Below are 21,460 nucleotides of genomic sequence, written 5' to 3'. Positions count from 1 at the left end.
GACAAATGGCTCACGCAAGGGTTGAGAGTGCTTAACAACCTGCAAACAGGACAAGTCAAACGGTCCAAGTCCAAATATAGCAAAAAGCGCGTGTCGGGAGCCCGAGGACAACAATTTGATCCCGTTTAGTGCTCAGTTCTCAGACCAAATTGCCGCTTGCCCAGCCCAGCCAAGCGGCGTCCAGCTCAACCCTCGTAAAGGAACTGCGGTTAAGCGTATTACGCAACATTATGACATTCAGCTACTCAATAAATATGCGACACGCGACCCAAACGCCAACCAGACAGCCAATACAATTATAATTGCAACAAATTGAACGACGCTCCCGGCACGCGTCCTATTAGCTCATCTTCCGGTAGTCGCACTGACAGCCAAGCAGCCAACCAATGCCCAAACACCCAGACACCCAAGCTAACCAGCCTCTGAAAAGAACTGGGTTGGTTATTGTCTCTAGTTGCTGTGTTCAATATGTTTGAATGTTGTTTGTTTTAGTGTTTCATCAAGAAGTGTTTCTTTTAGAGCGCTAGTCAGTATGTGCCAGAAGAATACCCTGTACATATATGAGGGTAAAGTATGAAGGTGTTATTTATAAGATTTTTAACATGCACATAACATACTGTAAGGAACGATGTGATTATTTATCTATTTACTTTTAGGTGGTGTGTAGCATGCTTGTAATGATGTACTGTAAAGTCCGGTTATAAAGACTGCCCATAGCGACCGCACGGTTCTTGCTGGACAAACTTACATATAGGAGCAAACTTCTATGGTTAGAGCGTCTTCCGGGTACAACGACGGTCCCTTGAGCGTCGTTATAACCGCATTCCACTGTATATGCATATAAAATTTATATTATACCTGTATATTATATATGTATGGTACATAGAACTTGGGTTAGCCGAGCTGAATTGGGTCTTCCTTTTTTTCTGACTCTCTGCTAGTCCCAGTCTATGCTTAGTCTATGCGCTTTCCCGGTTCGATTTGGATTCAAGGGTAACTGCTAGTCGTGTATACACCCCAGTAGAGCACTCATACTTGCTTGTTTCTTTTCCTACTACTCAAGTATTTGGCGTATTTATGCTGTGGCTGATTTATTGGTTTTTACTTATTTCCGGTCATGTCTGCTCGAGCATTGTTGGCCGGAAAAAGAATTTGGCGGCAATGATGTTTAAGTAGTTATTATTGGCCTGTTGATGACACGTTTCGGTGGCACTTGGACATCGACTCGAGTTGAAGTTAACAGTGGGTAAACAGGGAGACATTACAATGTAAGCCACAGCTGTGGCGGCAGTGGACCCACATGCGATGGGATGAGCATTTGCTACTCTCTCGGTATTCCAGGGTTGTGGCGGGTCTAGGCTTAGCCTGCTAAAATATGCATTGGTAGCTGAATAATTTTGTTTGTGCATTGCTAGCTCGAGAGTTAGTTCCCAGAATATGAGTCTAACATAAGATAACATCTGATTATAGTAATCATCTGTTTAATTACCAGAGCTCGCCCTGGATGCTGGATAATGGATAAATAAGTTGTTCAGTCATTGTTCGATTTGCTCAGGCATAAACCGCAGCTGCTGGTCAGCCGCAGATAACAGAGCGAGTTGCCATTGTCAGAAGTTGCACAATGTGAAACAGATTTGCAAATTGCAGCAGCCGAGGCTGCAATCAAGATCAGCTGCTGTCAGTAGTTGCCATAGTTTCTGACTATGCAGCATTCACTCATTATTTACGCACCGTGCTGAGACCTGTCAAAATACTCCGTCAGCACATTTGGCCCGACTGCACTTGTGTCCAATTGTTGAAATGTTTTTGATCCGCACCGACATCGCTTTGCGCTACCTAAACGGGAGAGGAAACATTGGGATCAGACTGATGCTCTTAGGCTACCGAATCGCCCATTGTGAACGGCTGGCAGGTTAATGAGGGGATTGGGCGTATTCCGACAAAAGGATTAGATCTAGAGGTTGCCGTGCTTAGTTGCTTAATTGAGCCAAAATGCATGCACAGCTTATTAAATATTTGCTTCAAATATTTTGGTTAAATTATGAAAGGGTAAACACTTGTTGGGCCGCGGGCCAGCAAGGATATACAGAATCCTGACTCGAGCAAATAATAGACAAATAGAAAGAAAAAGAGATCAATTCATAGTGGAATATCATTTCAAGGACTCCTACCCACAGCTATTGGAAGTAGTCCAAAAGAGTTATACAAAAGAAAAATAAGAGAGATATAACTCTGTACACAAATAGTGAACGGGTATTTTAGTTGGCGTGTTGCATTGTAATTTCTGACAGCAATGGAAATAGTATATGATAATATCTGGTTATATATATAAATACAGATATATGTATATTTGCCTCTTTATGTTTCTAAATGTACATATGCAATATATACATATGTATTTATCTAATAGTCTAATAATTATATAAGAAATATTATATATATATCTTAAATTTTTTTAAATTTTTTTGTACTTTGCTTTATCTCTTATCTGCTTTGTTTCATGTTTTCCGTTACATTCAGCATATAAACAATTTGTTGTCGCTTGATTCTGATTTCATTAGATTTATTGTACCTAATTCAATTTAATTTCATGAAGTGAACAATGCCATTGTCCAAGGCTCGTCTGGCTGTCTGTCTGTCTGTTCCACATGAACTGCATGTATTCTGTGGCCAGAGAAGTTACATTTGTAATATGTACTCAGGGTTAAATATTATAGAACTATTTCTAAAATTGGCGCTAACAAATAGTACAGACCTCGCATGTGACCTAACGAAATTATATAGTCACGAATTCAGAATAGCATATATATTCTATAGTTTATATAATTTATAAAATTTATACTGATTTTCCTTATTTTATAAAAGTCACAGACTTGGATTTTAAAACATGTATTCACATAGACAGATGATAGGCTTATCATCGGGATTAAATATCGAGCTATTATCTATGCACCTATATATCATGTATATGCTGCAGTTTTCTAACTTTAATCGGAACATTTTGGAAAAGTACAAAACTTTTTTCTACTGTTCGATTACCAATTTTAAATTCTGTTTATGGCAAATTAAAAAAAAAGTTTATTTTAATTTTCCTCAGTTGTATATATATGGAGTAGTGCGAAATGGAGCAGTATTGACTTCTATACATAAATATATCTAGCTTACACTATAAATAATTATTCAACTAAATGAGAATTGACTACACATGAGTGAGTTTCAGTTTGGAGTAGATTTTTATATGTATACTTCATAACGACTACTTAACTAGCATAATTGATATGTGGATCTATTATCGTAGTCCAGACACATCTAAGATTATCTGTAATGGACTTACAACTGGGTGCCTCATACATAAATTTGATTAGGAATTCGCAGGAATCGCTGCTGCCTGCGGCTTCTTCCCACTCGATTTCGTTTTCGCCAATAAATTGTTGTTTGTGAAAATATTTCCATTGAGCGATGTCAAGCGATTAATTTGGCTCGCTAAGCCACAATTTCCGGCAACGCCTACCAGAAGGCGAACGCGAACGCCCCCTTTGTGTGACCGCAGGACGTTGAGAGTTGGCACATCAAATCAAGAGTTGCTGTCATGAATGAATGCACCATGAAAATATGACAAGGGGAACGGCAAGCGGAGGGAGAGCGGGAGACAGAGATAGAGAGAGAGAGAGAGAGGGAGATGGGCGAATAAATGCCAAAATACGCTGGAAAGCCAATTAGGAAAAAATAAATCACGCGTCATGTGTGCGATTTCTTAACAGCAACGCCTCTGCCCAAAAGGACGCAGTGTCAAACAAAGCATAGCTAGAGCCAGCTTCTCCCCTCCCCTCGCCCCACGCCCACTCCATGGCTGTTTTGTGTCAGCCAACCCCTCAGCCGAGCTGAAGGAAGACGAATCTGAACAAGTGCCAAAAGCTGATTTCACTGTAATTACAATTCACACTCGCAGCATATTCGCAGCACTGAGGGACCTGAATATACCCCAGTAAATGTGTTCTTTTTGTTTGGCAGCACTTAAGCAACGCCCCCACCATCCCAGCCCGCCCAAAACCAGAGAGAGAACGGAGCAAACTTTTTCTCTGTGTGTGCCAGTTTGATGATGGCGATGGCGATGGCGATGAGCAGTGGAAACCCACAAACAGACACACCTACTAACCGAGAACTCTTTCGACGGTCGACTGTTGACTGGGTGGATGAGCTTTGCTGGCGGCGCCCACACTCAGAACCCAGAACCTTTTCGGCTGGGTGGTGCGCCGAACGCGTGTCAAGTCTACCACTAAGTAAACAAAGACCCCAGCGCAGGGTTAGCAATAGAAATGTCACAAACAAACCGATTAAACAAGTACTTTTCAAACAAAACACTACAAAAAAATACACCCACTCCCTCTCTCCCCTCACTCCCCTCACTCTCTCACTCTTTCACTCTAAGAAATGTCCGAGGGTTGACAAATTGCAATCAGCCAGTAGAGCAACCCTTTAAGCTCGAGTTCAATAAATTTCTCTACCTTTAAACTGAGCATTTCCATAAGTTTCTGGTCACGCGACTTCATTGTCCCAGCTTTCGCTCTCCCACAAAATTATGTTAATGCGCCCTAAGCCTATTACTGTCAATTAAATAGTATTTCAATGGCTTTCCATTTTTTATCTGCCCGGGATCTGGGTGGGCTTGGCGCTCGCACTCACCGACAGAAGCTGCGCCCGGCAAATGTCAAACGCACAAGATTTGCATCAATTAAGGCGCTTAGCCTGGTCAACAGGTAGCCAAATGCAATTTTGATGGGCTGATAACAGATTTTCGAAATATTCCCATATTCCCAGCCTTATAAGTAGGGCTTAGAAGATTGCTGGATGAGCTGTGGGAGTATATAGTGGTGCTGTCATAGGATAACGATAACTAGAGTTATTGAAGCTCATTAAAATTATAAATATTATTTAGAGCATTGTATTAACTAAACTAAATATTAGCTAAAAATGATTAAGGCCCGTTTAAAGCAAAGACAAGCTCAGTGCCTAAGCTTTAACTAAAAGCAGATTTTATGGACTTAGGCAAACGGGCATGGCTATATATAAATCATCTAAAAATATGAATGTGGTAAGACTAGAATATACATACTTAGAGCTAAATGTACACTCTCTTGCAATAAGGCAATAGTTGCATCAAATGAATTTACGAAAAAATTATAACAGAACAATAAAAAAATAGTGATAAATAAATAAAACAGGATTTTAAGCATTGAGAGTACTAAAGAAAAAAGAAATGTAAAAAAAAGTTAATATACAAAAAATAATAAAATATTTATATAAAAAATTATTTGACAGAACAACAAAAAGTAACATCCATAATAAATTTCAAATTATTATATGTACAAATATAAATATAAATATTAATAAAATAAAAATATAAAAAAAAAATAGTAGTAATAATAAATATATATATATATGCAACAAAAATAAATAAAATAATAAATAAAATTGTAGTAGTAAATACATAGTATATAAAAAAATAATAATATTAATTCGTTTGGACTCAAAAAATTCTTGATAAAAATATAAAAATAATAGTAAATGTATAAATGCAAAAAAAATAAAAATAAAATAAATAAATAAATAATATAGTAGTAGTAATAATAAATATATATATGCAACAAAAATAAATAATATTGTAGTAGGTAATATAAAAAAAATTAGTAGTAGTATTTTTTCTGTTTGAGACAAACACTTATTGATAAACTCAATATTTTAAAGATAATTTGTAACGAATATTAAGATTAATATATGAATACTTATCAATGAATTATCAATTGGATTACTTAATTAATACCTTTTTGATCTAATAATTATTGCTCAGTACTACTATTTTAATACCCGCAACTTGAAATATTTATAAAATCGCAATATATACATAAAATAAGACATATGTACATATATGTATATATAATTCGTAATTAGATGATTAGATGATTAGCTGATGAGCAGACTAGTATAAGATCTAATTTGCTGCTGTTGTACTAAGCCAGTAAAACGATTTGCAGCTCGCACCTTAGCCATGATCCTAGGTCTACCAGAAATTAACCTTAAAATTGAAGATTTACACCTTGAAGCGCAGATTGTCAGATATGCATGCATTTATATAGAGAGAGGCAGAGGGAGAGTCTACGAACATATATGGCATGCATGTGTAATTCCAATGAAAATTACTCAAAATCAAAGGAGATGCGCAGACAATGAAATATGCGGCCATCTCGTCCAAGTTACTTGCATAATCTGCCGTAAGCCAGGGCGATTACACGGCATTGTGCAAGAGCGGGCAACGTGAATGGCCGCAGCAGAACGCAAGCTATTGACCCACAGGATCCATTGGCCAGGCGACCATACTCGAGGGAAACTCAACAGCTGCTCGGTCAGTCCGACTGCCGGACTGCCGGACTGCCGGACTGCTGGACTGCTGGACTGCTGGTTGGGTGTTTACAAGTGGCGTGGGCGTCTCTGTGTCCGGGCAACAAATATCCGTCCGCATTTGCAAAATGGAAACAATTGTGGTGTTTGACCAATTTCACAATTGATGTAATCCTGCAAATCGCTATATTAGCAACAGGCAACAGAAACGAGGAGTGGGAATGGACGATGGGCAATGGGCAATGGGAATGGGAACACGGGGCATTACGACGATTGAAATGTTTTGAGTTCATTCAAGAGTAAAGCGAAACACGTAGGTTTATAATAATATTTTGCTAACCTTCTTTTCGCTTGTAAAAGTTCAAAAAGATTTCGCCCGCTCTTTGTAGGCGATTTGGCGATTACCGACACAGATTAAGGGATGATTGTGCCAGGAGACGAAGAGCTGCTGCGGCTCTTAGCTACGAACAATCGGCTTTTGCGCATGCGCATGCGCGGCAGGTTCGCATCGTCCTTTGGTCCTTTGGCTCTATCGGTCTGCTCATACGAGCGCAATTAGACGAGTTTCGGCTGCCTTTGTCTTCTCTCGCTGCCTGCAGACTAGAGCATGGCTATTTGGGCCTCTGATCCGCTCTATCCCAAAATCTGTGCACTCGAACACAACGCATCCTCATGGTCCTCTAGTCCGATTCTCCCATTGTGTCGCGTGTATTTGGCGCGTTTAAATAGATTAACCGCCTTGCAATTTGCTTGTCCATATCTGAGATCGCAGCTACGACTCGTCCATTTGACTCAGCCTTGCGTGCACACTCTCATCATCTGTCTGCCCGGAGACCACTGTTTCGCTTCGTTTCCTTTCCTATTTCCCTATTCCTGTTGCTGCTGCTACTCCTATTCCTACTCCTGCTCCTTCTCCTCATCGTCCCGTCGTCTCAGCCAGCCTGACACACAATTAGCTGTGGTCGCCTTTTGTTTGCTGTCTTAATCTTTAGTAAATTAGTTCATTAAGAGGTTAATTCTTCACAACACCCACAAATTATATGCCACATGAATAGGAGTGCATGTGTGCAGAAGTTTCTCTATTTGCCAATACATGAATATAAATATATGTGTAGCTATGTATATGTGTGTGCACAGGTAGGTAGTCTGCTTATCTCGAGATAATTAGCGATAAACATAAAAGACTCGAATCGCTTACTTCGTTTTGTTGATACTCTTAACCAGTTTCAAATACTCTTTGGATTTACAATCTCGTGTGCTATTGCCTGGAACACTTCTAGCTGTATTTAACTACTTTGGCATGGTTAAACTGATAATTAGAGTCTTAATTTTAAATTAATTTTAAATGAAATTAATTCTGCATTTATTTCCCTTTCTACTTGAAATGGCTCCACCTGAGTTCCCTCATAAATATAATTTTGTTGTTGCACAATTGCAGCTAAAATATTTAAGATTATCTTCCTTGCAAACTCTTCTTTAATTTGTGAATAATTGATTTTCAATTGAGATATCTTCTGTTGTATTCACTGAATACCTCTACTACATCCATCTCTGCTTGGCTCACTGCTCTCTCCTCTTTAATGCCTCTTTTTTGGTCAAGTGGCATTTAGCAAATAGTTCGATTTTTTTGATTGCTAAAATTCGTAAAACTTTACTGGACATTCATATCATTCAATCTAAAGTTTGAGTCATTAGAGTTGTAGGTAAAAGAGAGGATTTTGCGAAACATTTTTCTCATTCTTTTCAGTTTGAATTATAAATTATGTTTAACATATTTCTGCCTTTAAAACTGCAAATTATTTAACAAAAATGTATTATAATGCAGATGATAATCGTATTTAAAGAAAGATTTTTATATTGGGTATTAAATGACTTTAATTCCTTGCCTATCAATTCAGTGCAACTAAAATTTATTTGAAAAATCTGTGACATATTGTGATTTATTAGTTGCTGAAAATCAAAGTTGCACTATTAAAGATTTAATTTATTTAATTTAGTTTGTATTTTATTTAATTTATTTTATTTTATTTTATTTTAATTTTTTTTAATTTCCCACTCTAAATAAATTACTGAAAAGTTATGCGTGAAAGAACTTCAGTTATCAATTCTCTGATAGCTCTGATAGTTCGTTGTGCCCATTCAGACAGAAGCTAGACAGACGACGCACATGATTAGATTGTTAATGCTCAGCTGAATTTGCCCTAATCCTGCATACCCTTTAGATTCGTTCACATAGGTTAGAGGGTAAAAAAAAAAAAAAAAGTTGCACATTTAATGCTGCACTAAAAAATGACGAGTCGAATTTCAACAGAAAAAAATACAAATAAAACAAACAAACTGAATATTCACATGCGACAACAACAAAATGCCACATGGAAGACTAGATGATGGGGCTTATTGCCGGCTCCTGCTGCTGCTCCTCCTGCTGCGGCCCAGCCATTGCCTAAGTCGGCGCTGATGTTGCAGCTCGACGCTCTCAGCAATGGCCTGCGTCTGGTCACAAAGGCCGTGCAAACATGGCGTAAACACACACACAAAACACACACACATACAGAGAGAGAGAGAGAGAGATAGAGACAAAAATAACGAAATGGGCGTGTAGAGTCAGATAATGCTAACTTTGAATGCGAAGCGTAACAGCACAGACTGCAGCAGGACATCAAGGATGAGCCACAGAGGGAGAGGGCCGAGGGGCGATGGTAAAGGGACGAGGGTAGGTAGAGCACTAAGCAAATTGCAAACACAAATGCAAAGCTTGTGAAAAAAACGAATTAGTCTGTGGTGGCTGACTAACATATACTCAGCAATATGTGTGTTATACCTGATAGTAGAGATGGGAAAGTTAGCCGACTTCTGGCTTATATTTAGTATGGCCTTAATTAGAAAAAATTATTTTATTAAATTGAAAACAATTGATATTAATTTGCGAATAAAAATGATTAAGATTTAATGGAATTATGAGACTCAGTGGGATTTTATATATAAAATAAGGCTGCATATAAAAGCAGGCTGATCCTTACTTTTTATACCCTGAACCCATTTTCAATGGGAAATCAGGGTATAATGGTTTTGTTGAAATGTATGTAACAGGCAGAAGGAGGCGTGGCAGACCCCACAAAGTATATATATTCTTGATCAGGGTGACGAGCTGAGTTGATTTGGCCCTGTCCGTCTGTCTGTCCGTCTGTCCGTCTGTCCGTCCGTCCGTCTGTCCGTCTGTCCGTATGTATGAACGCGTCGATTTCAGAAGATATAAGAGCTAGAGACTTCAAATTTTTTTTAGAATGTCCGTAATTACAGCGCGCATATCAAGTTTATCATTAAAAATCGATAACTCATCCCGATATTTTTTTATCGATAAAAAACCTTATCGAAAACCAGTTATAAAATTATATCTTCTACACCTTTATTGCTAGAGTCTCCAAATTTTTAATGTATGCTTATATGCAATTTATACAATTTCGGTTTTTGTTTAAATTTACCCCCACCTTTAAATTCACCCCCTCGCCCTCACTTTTGTAAAAAGCGTATTTCAAATACTAGAGACTTGTGCTTTGGCAATTACATGCATATTCATGTTATAATCATAATCTGAAAGTTTCATGAAGATCGTACGTCCATAAAAAAAGTTATTAAACTATTAAGTTCTCATAGTAAGCGCACACTGCAGCCCATGCGTGTTTATGCGTGGGTGCTTATGTGTGTATGTGTTTGTGTATGTGTGTGTATGTGTATGTGTGTGTGTATGCGTTTGTGTGTGTATGCGTGTGTGTGTGTGTGTGTATGTGTGTCTGTATGCGTGTGTGTGTATGTGTGCCTGTGTGTGCGTACGTGCCTGTGTGTGTGTGTGTGCGTGTTTCTTGTGTAAGCTGAAAGACGCGAAAAATTATTGAAATATCTATTGCTCCAAGGGTTCAGGGGATCTCGTAGTCGAGCAGTCTCGACTAGAGCTTTCTTACTTGTTTAAATTGGGAATAAAATGAAAATTGTAATTAGAGTTCATATTAGGTTTAGAGTTCTAGCTCTTATCTCTCGAATAATAAAATGATAAAGATAATATTTAATATGATTATATAAAACTTTAATAAGGTCTTATGTATGTATATATTATATATACATATATTACTTACTTACATATTGTACTATTCTTGTTTTTCTCACTTATATAAAATATATATTTTTATCTATACATCAAAATGAACGAGGATCCAATATGGACTTCTTCTTCAACCATATTTTCTCCACCTTTAAATGAAAATAAAAATTCTAAGACATACAATCATTCACGTAGTTAAACAATTTATATATCAATATATTAGTAGTCAAAGAGTATAAGGACTGCCTCCACATTTGTAGCCATATATTTTGCACACCTACTATATAGCCATAGCCTTTCCGCTTAGCAATCAAAATCGACGTCAATTACTGCGAGCTTATCGCCGGCTCCTGCGAGTATCTGCATCTATTTGCCGTCGTTTAAAATGATAAAGCAACAGAGTGTGGTCGGACTCATTGTCGCTATGCTGCTTGACACGTTCGAGTCTCTATATCTCCCTCTCTCTCTCTCTCGCTATCTCGTTTTCTCTCCGTGTGTATTTAGCCTTTCCGGTATCCCTGAAGAGTTGTGCTTTTGGATGTACAAGTTGCTCAACTGCAGCGGCAGCCGTAGAAATAGCGAGAGTCTCAGTAGCCAGAGTCCTGCTACTTGGCTGCCAGCGAGAAGAAAACTCTAAGAGCAAACAGAATCAAAGAATGTCGCGTCGTGCTGTGAGATATCATCAAAATGAATATAAGATTATATTTACCAAGTCAGAGCGAGGCGAGGCTGTGGACCTCACTGAGCCCCACTCCCATTTGTAATGCAGCAGTTGGAGCAGCAGTTGGAGCAGCAGTTGGAGCAGCAGACGTTGCCATTATACAGCGTCAGAGTAAAGGTGAAAGATGTGCAAACAAAGACGCTGATAAAACGAAATGCCAAACGGCAATTGAAATGCATAACAAAGGCATGCACACTGGAGGATCGCAGATAGAGCGACAGACAGACAGACAGACTAAGAGAGAGAGAGAGAGATAGAGCGAGAGTGAGTGAGTGAGTGAGGGAGCGAGGGAGATGGAGCTGAGGACATGGGCTGCTTGGACAAGTGAAAGAGGGCAACGTCAACTCTTTCGAGTGGGCGACCAGAGGCGCTGCCATTTCGTCGTCTGGCTGCGCTTCTTGCAGATGCTTGCAGAATCTGCCCTAAGGGAGGGGCAGGAGCCTAAATCAAGTGTGAACAGAATACGGACAAGTTTTGGCTGCCACTTTGCGTGGCCAGCTCAAGAGAGAAAGAGAGGGAGGTACGGAGAGAGATAGAGGCTTTGAGAGGGAGAGCGGGAGGTGTAGGAGAGGTGCAAGAGTTGGGGTGGATGTAACCTAAGGCAACACTCGACGTTAAGAAGACAGCTTCGCTCTCGCTCGCTCTCGCACTCGCTCCGGCACACACCATCTCGCTCGCTCTCGCATGTGCCTTGTGTGTATATATGAAATATTTTTAGGGGCGGTCTCTGTGCTTGCTCTCGGTAAATTATTCCAATTCGACATTTTGTGTGAAATTCATAAAGCGGTTGACGTCGCTGCCGCTGCCGGCGTCGACGTTAACAGCGCAACAGTAACGTCAATGCTGCTGCTGCCGTTGCCGCTGTTGCTGTTGTTGTTGTTGTTGTTGTCCCATCCAATCTGAACGTCATTATGATGTTGGCGAACGTCCTTTTGGCTGTCCTATCGTCATACTTCCTCCCTCCCTCCTTCTGGCTGCCAGTCGTGGGCAGGCAGTCCTGTCGCGCCATCTCGCTCGCACAGCACACACATCAGCACACCAGCCAAAGACAGTGCACCGAATTTAAGGGTAGTTTTTTCCGCACCCCTCGCTGGCAGTGCGTTTGCTCAGTTAACAGGCTCGGGCTCCGAGTCACAGTGAGTCAGTGAGTCCTTGCCGTCCTGGCAGTCCTTTTCATTATTCTTAAGGCCACACGACGCTCTGTTTGCTTTCATTCCGCTTCGGTCGCTGAGTCTGTGCGGAACAGCAAACGTTCATCATCGCGTTAGTGCTAAACAAAAAAGAAGCAAAATAAACAAAAGCAGAAAAACAGCAAACGGAACGAATATATTAACTAATTGACAAGTGCACAGAGCCGTTGATAATAACTGAAAGTCTATGCGATATTTAATATTTGTGCGTGTGAAAGAATTCGATTGATTCACCTTGTGGCATTTCGAGGCAGCGCACGCAAATTGGATACGATTGGGCAGCGCCTAAATATGGTTTACTTTGTACGTATCCTAAAAATATGTAAATTTATTTTATTTCAATTAGTTAATGATAGAGAAGTGAATGTGAAGTGCAAATTAAAGGTTATGAAAATCAGGAAAATATTTGAATGTCATAACTTGACAATCGTCTAAAAATTTATGTATATTGATGCCTTAAATTATTATTTATATTCGACATACATCAATTAAAGATAATTTTGGGAAGGCATAATAAAACACTTAAATTGTGGCTTAGGCAACGGCTATGAAATTCTGCAAAACTATTTGAGTAACAAATCTTGACAATTTTCAGTTCATTGATATTGATATCTTAAATTATTATTATTAATATTTGACTACATAAATTAATCTAATCATTTTAGAGTTTTCTTTCATTCTCTGAATTATTTATGAAATATTTTGAGTATCTTCAAATATTTGTGCACCTAATATAATTTCGGAAAACTCAAATTTCATATGATTGAGCTATAAATTTAAATTATTATAAACAATTTAATTTGTAAAGTATTCCAATTTAAATTTAAATTCACATAAACAATTAATTTATTTATCAAATCAGATTAACATAATTTTTAACAAATATTTTAGCAGAACTTATCAAATTTTTCATGACCTAAGTTTTTTAAATAATTTAAAGAAAATATATTAAGAGGAAATATTGTTTATGCATTTTAAATTAATTTTATTCAATTTTATTTTTAATTTTTGTTGTATGAGTATGAAATATAAGTCAAAGCTTATATATGAAAATAATATATTAAATAATATGTCTATAGTAAAGATATTATATAATATATTTATAGTAAATAACTAGATCTTCAACAGTTACATCCAGCCCGTATATATTTGGGAAATATCGTAGCTCATATACAGAGTAGTAATTGGAGTACTAGAGATGTTGAAATACTTCCACAAATTTTCGCACTACAACACTGCAGATTAAGCGAGTGTCAAGAATCAATTGAGGGTTAAAGTTTCGTACGCCCTCATATGGTCAGGCCTAATAGAATTAATAGCACTTGATATAAGCACACTATATGTGTACATCTCCAGCTCCAAGAGCGGGCCAAGCTCATGCGAGCTACTTACTGAAGCGTCAAATAAAGTTAATTAAAAATGTAGTCCATGCATCGACGCCTGGCAAGGAGCGGGCACAAAGCCCAAAGACGGCAGCCAGCAGAGAAGGAGAGCGCTTGAGAGGGGGAGGGGGGAGGAGAGGCTGAGCTGAGACCAGAGGCGAGACCCGTTTCCATAACGGATGTCGCGCATTATGAACACTTGAGGAAGCAGCCGTGGAGACGGCGATTGGTAGACTTTACACTTGCAGCCAAGTGTAAACAATTTAATGAGGTGCAAATAAAAGCAGCGCAAGACCCGCGCCAAAAAATACGCCGTGAATCGTGTGTGTTATGATTGATATATGAATTTGAATTTATATATATATATATATATACACATATATTTAGCTGCATTGAGTGATGGCAATATGCTGATCCCGGAAGAGGAAGATGAACTGCAGTGCGAGCTGCGATTGTTCGTGGCTAGTCGAGCGTGGCTAAAGGCTGCACGGGTTAAGAATCAAACCCACAATCAATAACCCGCTCGGCGCTGCTATAGAATATGTTTTGCATAATTTTTGGTATATTGCTGCGGTTTTGTTTTAATTGCGACCCGCTGACTAAGCAGCCACAATGACGACTCCCCGTGTGAGCCAGTGTGTGTGTGCCAGTGTGTGTGTGAGAGAGCTTTTTGGGAGAAATGTACTTAACTTAAAATATAGAATAAAATTAGAGTCGAGTAAGTAGTGATGGGGTTAGGGCCACGCCTCAGCGTCTCCGCTGCGTTTGTTTGTATTGCCACAAATAATTTCCACTTGGCCGCACAGCAATGGGGCGTATGCTTCATATTATAATTGATAACCCGTTGCTTATTTGCATACACGTCGCTAACTGAGCCCTTTTGTTTTCTGTTCTCGATTGTTGCAGAGTCCGCGTGGCATGCAACCGTGTAGTCCATCGGGTGTTGTCGCTATGATGCCGCCATCGAAGAGTCCCATCATGGAAACCGCCGCCAGCGATGGCAACCAGACAGCTGGCAGCGACGCCAAGCGCGCGTGCCCCCTCAAGTTCTCCATTGCCAAAATCATGGAGCCGGACCACAAGCAACCAGCCCAACAGCAACAACAACAACAGCAGCAACAATTGCAGCCACAGCAACAGCAGGAGGAGCAATCGCTGCCTCTGGAAGAGGAGCAGCGCGATTCGTACGCCGACTCGGAGCGCTCCTGCAGCCCCATCGAGGTGACTGGAGACGATGAGGAGCCCGCGGCCATGACGGCCATCAATTACGACTCGGCCTTCAAGAAATACGTGCCTGGCTCCAGCTTGTGCTCCGGCCCAGCTTCGGCTGCGATCTCAGTCTCAGCCTCGGCTTCGGCCTCGGCCTCGGCCAGCGCCGTGCAACAGTTTGTGAGCACGCGGCACCAGGAGCTGCTCTCGCAGTATCCCCTGCTCTACTATGCGCCCAATCAACTGATGTGCGCCGCTGCCGCGGCTCAGTACGCCGCTCTGACCGCTCAGCAGCAGACGTTGGCCAGCGCCGCCCACATCAGCAGCTTCACGGCTTCGCTGAATGCCACGCTGCATCATTCGCAGACGCTGCGACGCAATCTGGGCCATCCGCTGGCGGCCGCCGCAGCTGCTGCTGCAGTTGCTCAGTCCGCCCAGCCGTTGGCGACGCAGCAGAGCTTGGAGAAGAGTCCGATGCGCACGCCCCATGCCACGCAGCACGCGAATCTCAAGCGCAAGCGCTCGCCGCCGGGTGAGGTGACTACGCCGCCATTGCCACTGACATTGCCAATGGCGCCGGCCGTGGCTGGGGCCGCACGCTCGGGCTCGAGGTCGCCATCGCCGCACGGCTCGCTGGAGGACAGCAGCCCGGGCTCGGCCAATGGCGGCAAGCCGAAGACGTTCTCGTGCCTGGAGTGCGGCAAGGTGTTCAATGCGCACTACAATCTGACCAGGCACATGCCGGTGCACACGGGCGCCCGCCCCTTCGTGTGCAAGGTGTGCGGCAAGGGGTTCCGGCAGGCGTCGACCTTGTGCCGGCACAAGATCATCCACACCTCCGAGAAGCCGCACAAGTGCCAGACCTGCGGCAAGGCCTTCAATCGCAGCTCCACGCTCAACACCCACGCCCGCATCCACGCCGGCTACAAGCCGTTCGTCTGCGAGTACTGCGGCAAGGGCTTCCACCAGAAGGGCAACTACAAGAACCACAAGCTGACCCACAGCGGCGAGAAGGCCTACAAGTGCAACATCTGCAACAAGGCCTTCCACCAGATCTACAATCTCACCTTCCACATGCACACACACAACGACAAAAAGCCGTACACGTGTCGCGTGTGCGCCAAGGGCTTCTGCCGCAACTTCGATCTCAAGAAGCACATGCGCAAGCTGCACGAGCTGGGCGGCGACTGCCTGGACGACGATCTGCCGCCGGCCTACGAGCGCCGCCGGGAGTACACGCGTCGCGAGCCACTCTCCAACTACAGCCAGGCCAGCCAGCTGACGCCGGACTCCTCGTCGGGCAGCTTGTCGCCGCCCATCAATGTCACCACGCCGCCCCTGTCCAGCGGCGAGGCCAGCAACTCGGCCTGGACCCGGACGCCCTACCAGGAGACAGTCACGGCCACCCACTTCCATCATCTGCAGGCGCCAGCTGTGGGTCTGCACGGCGACTACCCGGCCAGCTCGCCATTCCTGCAGCTAACGCATCCTGCACAGCATCAGCAGCAGCAGCAGCAGCACCACCAGCAGCAGCAACAACAACAACAGCAACAGCAGCAGCAGCAACGGCTGACAGCAGCTGCGCTGGAGAATGTCCCGTTCATAGCGAAGGTATTTTGACAGAGATACTATGCCGAGAACCTGGCCAGTTGCACGGCAACCTCGATGACGAAAGCCAAGTCTGGCAACGACCTGCTCATCGACTGACTGCAGTTCGTGACGGCAGCAGCCACAGCCACAGCCACAGTCACAGCCACAGCTAGAGCCACGGATGAGGCTGCTCCGGCGGAGAGCAGCGGCACGACCCTGGGCAATGCTGTGCGCGCTCTAAATGGTCTATTCTAAATGCTTAGCCTCCCACCAAATGGTTTCAACAATAACCTGTGCAATAAACATTCCAATCGAGAACCTTTTCTTCTACAGCACCTTAGGCTAACAAGAACAAGAACAAGAAAACAGGAGAACAAAACAACAGAAACAATAGCTATATATACTTCTCTCGATATATATCTATATCTATATCTATATATCTTTATATAGTATGTGTGATTTGAAGAGCAAATTAATGTCGATTTTATTTATACAACAAATTGTAAATAGTTAATTGAACTTTGCGGATACTCCGATTGTGTATCTGTCTGTCTCACTTAAGTGTACGTGTACTAAATCTAGTTAGTTCGAAATGTAACCTAGACTATTCTAAATCTAAATGTCAAAAGAAAGAGAAGAAGAACAAAAACAACAAGAATTTCATCATCATTACTAAGTATATGTATTTATATATATTTATGTATTTATGAATTGGTTGAAATGGAATCAAATTTTATCGAAATCATTGAAATTGTTTAGCAACTAAGCGAAATTATTGATAATGGTTAAGCAATAAATTCTTCAATATAAATTCGAGTATTTCAATATTTTAATGGGTGTTGATGGGCGTAAATTAATTGGACATACATACATATATGTAATTTACATGATTTTTATAAATGTTTTTCAAAACAGTGTTTCCTTTAGATCTTGGTTTACTATCTGTATACTGAAGCACATCAATCATCATCAAGCGTGCGTAGTATATAGAAAATATATTTGAACCATGAATAATTGCTAATATTATTTATCATTTATCTACTCCTCAGACATCTATTATTTTTGAGTTACGGATTTCTTATATTTTTATTATTTGACTGAATTTTTAATAAGAAGAATATAGATGAAAGTATAACTTATACAAAGTTTATTGAAGAAATATTTAGCTATAATGCAAATATCATTGAATTCATACAAAACTGAATAATGAACAGCTTTGCATATAGCATGGAAACTATTTGACAAAGAGGATTGGAATGTAATTCTCTGGAATTTATAGTTTAGATGATGATCAAAATATTTTTATAAAAATAATTTGTAATTTTACACCTCTCTCACAACTCTCAGACTCTCTTTGAATACACATTGAATGGCTTCCGTTGTGCTAGAGATCTGTCTGCACTCAGGCTTGGTCGACAAACGCGCGTGCATTTAGGAAATGCAAATGAAATGCTTGGCCCTTTTTAATGAAAACAATTAATGCTGCATTTGCTGAAGAGGCGTCTTAATGGCTGCCGTCAAATCGGCGCGGCACACGTTGGGTTCTCGCAATTTAATTAAAGGTGAGTTGCCTGGCCACTCCAGCTTGACACGCCCACCACCCACATCATATTTGCATTTCACTTTGATCTCGAGCAGGCAGGATTCTGTCTGGAGCCTCAAGTCGCACTATGATACTAGCTCTTGACTTGGATGCTCATAGAAATGCAACCGAGCTGCTTATGTGGAGCAACAACAAATGGCTGAGGATTTCTCTTCCTGTGGACAAGAATGTAATCAGTAAAAATTGTAAAATGTATAAAATATAATGCTTAAAAGTTATGCTGAAAAGATTCTAACTAATTAATAAGCTCATAAACAAAAAGTATAATATAAATATTAATAAAAGCAATATGATAAATGAAATTATGAATGAGTAAATGACATATAGACATATAGACGAGACATATAGAGTAGTTGACAACTTTTAACTTAAGTGTTCATTGCTGTTTGGTGTTTGTGAAAGTCTTTCTGAACTGAACCTTCTGAAAATTCAATAATTAATTTAATAATAATATAAATAAATAATTAATTTGCTTAATCTTACGACTTAGATGTCAATGTGTTGATTCTTGTGAAGAGTAATCAGATTTGATCAAATCAATATCAATATCAATTTCCTTAAGTTCCATTGTCAGCTATAAAAGACATCATAAGAGTGACATCAACAACAACAACAACAACAAACAGAGCAATTAATATTAATATATATATGTTCATATGTTGATTATAATTTATTCATTTCAAAGATCTCTTGATCTACTCTTAATGCTACCTCTCTCCCTCGGTCTTTACAGTTGCTGCATGTGCTGCTGCCACTTCAGTTGACATATCACACACAGTTGTTGTTGTTGTTGCAATCCTCTGTGGGTCGACCCTCAATGCAATTGCTGACTGGATATGAATAATTTAAGCGAAATCAAATCAAATGGGAGCGAACGAAAAACAGCATTACTTTATGCAAATGCAGAAAAACGACTGCGAATGCTCTCTATCTGCGAGCATATGCCTAAGCAGACCGCCCACTGGCAAAAGTCCACTCATCGTTCTTCGTTTTGCCTCTTTGGCTAACAGAAATCCACCCACCCATACACGTCTCTCTCTCTCTCTCTCTCCCTATCTCTGTCTCTTTCTCGCTCGTTCGTTGTGTGTGTGTGTGCGTGCTGTAAAGCCTTGTGCCAAAAAATATTTGAGAATGACTTTTGACACCGCCTCGCGGCATCCTTTTGAATGCCAGTTGGCTGACGATGACGATGACGATGACGACGACGATTTGTATCTGCGCCTCCGCCTTGTCGATGTCAAAGGCCAACCCCCAATGCTGACATCGATGGCCCTTAACATTTTGTCATGTTGTCCGCGCGCTGATTTGATTCCTTTTGATGTTTGCTTTATGCACGCCCAAACGACCATTCGAGTGGCATTTCGCCACAGGTCCAACCATCCAGCCATCTAACCGTCCTTTCCATCTGTTTGATCCGACCATCCGCTAGCCATCATCATTCGTCCGCAATCACACACAGACACACACACGCATACGCACTCACACAGCGACAAGCGCCTTATTTGGCTAATTGAAGTCCTTGGCTAATGCTACCCGAAAACCCACAGCTCTGTAGATCTTACTCAGATAATCTCTGAATCATAAATCCTTGACACTTCTTTGCCACGAACTGACGGCGTCATTAATTAAGCTAATTAAACCATATCTGCTCAGTTAGCTAAATAATTGATTCAGCTGAAAATAATGTCGCCAGAAGTCCAGCTTTGCACTCAGCTAAATATGTAATACTAAATCTATTTTTAGCTGGACTGCTCTGAGATTATTTGGACACTTTTTGCGCTTATTTAATTCTATTAAAGTTATCATCAAAGTTAAATACATTTATTGCTAGATTATTTGAGATTTTTGCCAAAGATCTCTGAATATATTTGTGGTTATAAAATATGATAACCTATTATGCAATGTTATTTATATTTGTAAAATTAGTTTAATTGGAAATTTTAAATTTAGGGAAGATGTTTATTTGTAAGTTGTCAAGTTAATGAATTAATTTTAAAATATATAATTATAATTTATTTTATTTTTTTAAGTTGGAAATTTAACAGTTGATCCATTTTTTGCATTTGTGAACTACATTATTTTTAATTATTTTATTCTATTATAATTTTGTTTTGCAGCTAAATTTTCTATGCTATTCAGGCTAAAGAGACAAGAGTTTGGTTGCATAATTATAATAGAATTTTCTTTCTTCTGATAATCACTAAAATGGATATTAAAGGAGTTAAGACAGTTTGTTTTTCATCGCTTAAATATATATTGTGTTTAAATAAATTTAATATACAATATGTTAATACTTGCCAAGGATGATAAATGAGATTCTGAAAGATCTAGTCGATCGGACACCCCAAACTAATTTGCTCGATAGTATCCACATCAATGCTTACCATAAATGGAATATATGGTGTGTAGGATTCTATTATAAAAGTTCTATGCCTGCTTCGGGATATCTCTCGACTAGATTTCTCCTTCCTTCCTGCTCCATAAGATGCTTATCAGAGGATGTTATCCAATAATATAAATATGATGATTGTTTCGCCCACTTCAATTTCTCCATATTTATTGCGACTCGAAATGCTTGTTTATTATGTCTGGCAAATTGTTTACGGCACATAAACAATTTGGAAGGCGCCATTGCTTCAATTGGCTCCATGCATACACACATATATATTAATAACTCATATCGGGCCAACAGATCTGTGACACGCCCCGCAAGGCTAAGAGAAATTGTGCACAAATTGTGTCAATACAACTCGAGCACGAAACAACGAGCCAAACAACGTGTCTCATTCAAGCGCGCTTAAGCACTTTGCCATCAACGGCAACAACAACAAATTATAATCCAATTCCATTGTTTAAGAGAAAGGAAGAGAGTGGGAGAGGGTGAGGGAGAGGGAGATGGGAAATTCATCACCTACAAGCCACAGTGAGGGGGCCAACTGGATGCTGGCTGGGACAATGCGAGATGAGACTGAAATGCTCAAGTGTTCGGCGCATTCGGGTGTAAATTGCAGCATAATCTCTTCCGGATATGATTACGGTCTTAAGTGATCCAAGTGAGACAGCTGGACGAGCCACACGAAGAGCGACAGAGCGGGGCAGAGGCGGGTCAGAGGCGGGCCAGACCCGGGGCTGGGGTGAGGTCACATTGTCATCTTTGGCTAAATGCTGTGACCTATCAGCTTTGTATCTTTATCCTTATCAGCGCGAGTGCAATATGTTGTGATTACAATTTTCATCGTAAAAAGCTAAAGCTGCATTTTCTCATCTTGCCGT

The 21,460-nt window shown here is 40.6% G+C and overlaps 1 protein-coding gene and 1 long non-coding RNA gene across 5 annotated transcripts in view; one reads left to right on the top strand and one right to left on the bottom strand.

Annotated features, from left to right (window-relative positions):
- Positions 1–17,400, top strand: part of erm (earmuff) — a 31,519-nt gene extending 14,119 nt beyond the window's left edge. For 2 of the 3 annotated variants that reach the window (XM_089464732.1, XM_089464731.1), the window contains exon 2: positions 14,692–17,400. In XM_089464732.1, the coding sequence (XP_089320858.1) occupies positions 14,704–16,614 (1,911 nt within the window). In that variant the 5' untranslated portion in view covers positions 14,692–14,703 and the 3' untranslated portion in view covers positions 16,615–17,400. Of the gene's footprint in view, positions 1–12,562; positions 12,707–14,691 lie in introns of those variants that run through there. The other variant, XM_018002734.2, reaches the window with a different exon arrangement.
- LOC149269798 (uncharacterized) lies at positions 10,551–13,360 on the bottom strand. Of its 2 annotated transcripts, XR_016269261.1 has the most exons (4): positions 13,132–13,360; positions 12,638–12,715; positions 11,202–12,483; positions 10,551–11,125 (listed from the first exon to the last, which is right to left on the bottom strand). It is a non-coding gene; the product is annotated as an uncharacterized LOC149269798 (long non-coding RNA). The 2 variants fall into 2 exon arrangements; XR_016269260.1 differs by having other exon boundaries at positions 11,202–12,715.
- Positions 17,401–21,460: the final 4,060 nt, after the last annotated feature.

This window comes from Drosophila arizonae, chromosome 3, assembly GCF_054131065.1.
Source record: "Drosophila arizonae isolate 15081-1271.41 chromosome 3, UAZ_ARI_1.0, whole genome shotgun sequence".
Classification (NCBI taxonomy): Eukaryota; Metazoa; Arthropoda; class Insecta; order Diptera; family Drosophilidae; genus Drosophila; species Drosophila arizonae.
The sequence above is the reverse complement of the archived record's forward strand: the minus strand, read 5'-3'. Positions and strand labels throughout refer to the sequence as shown.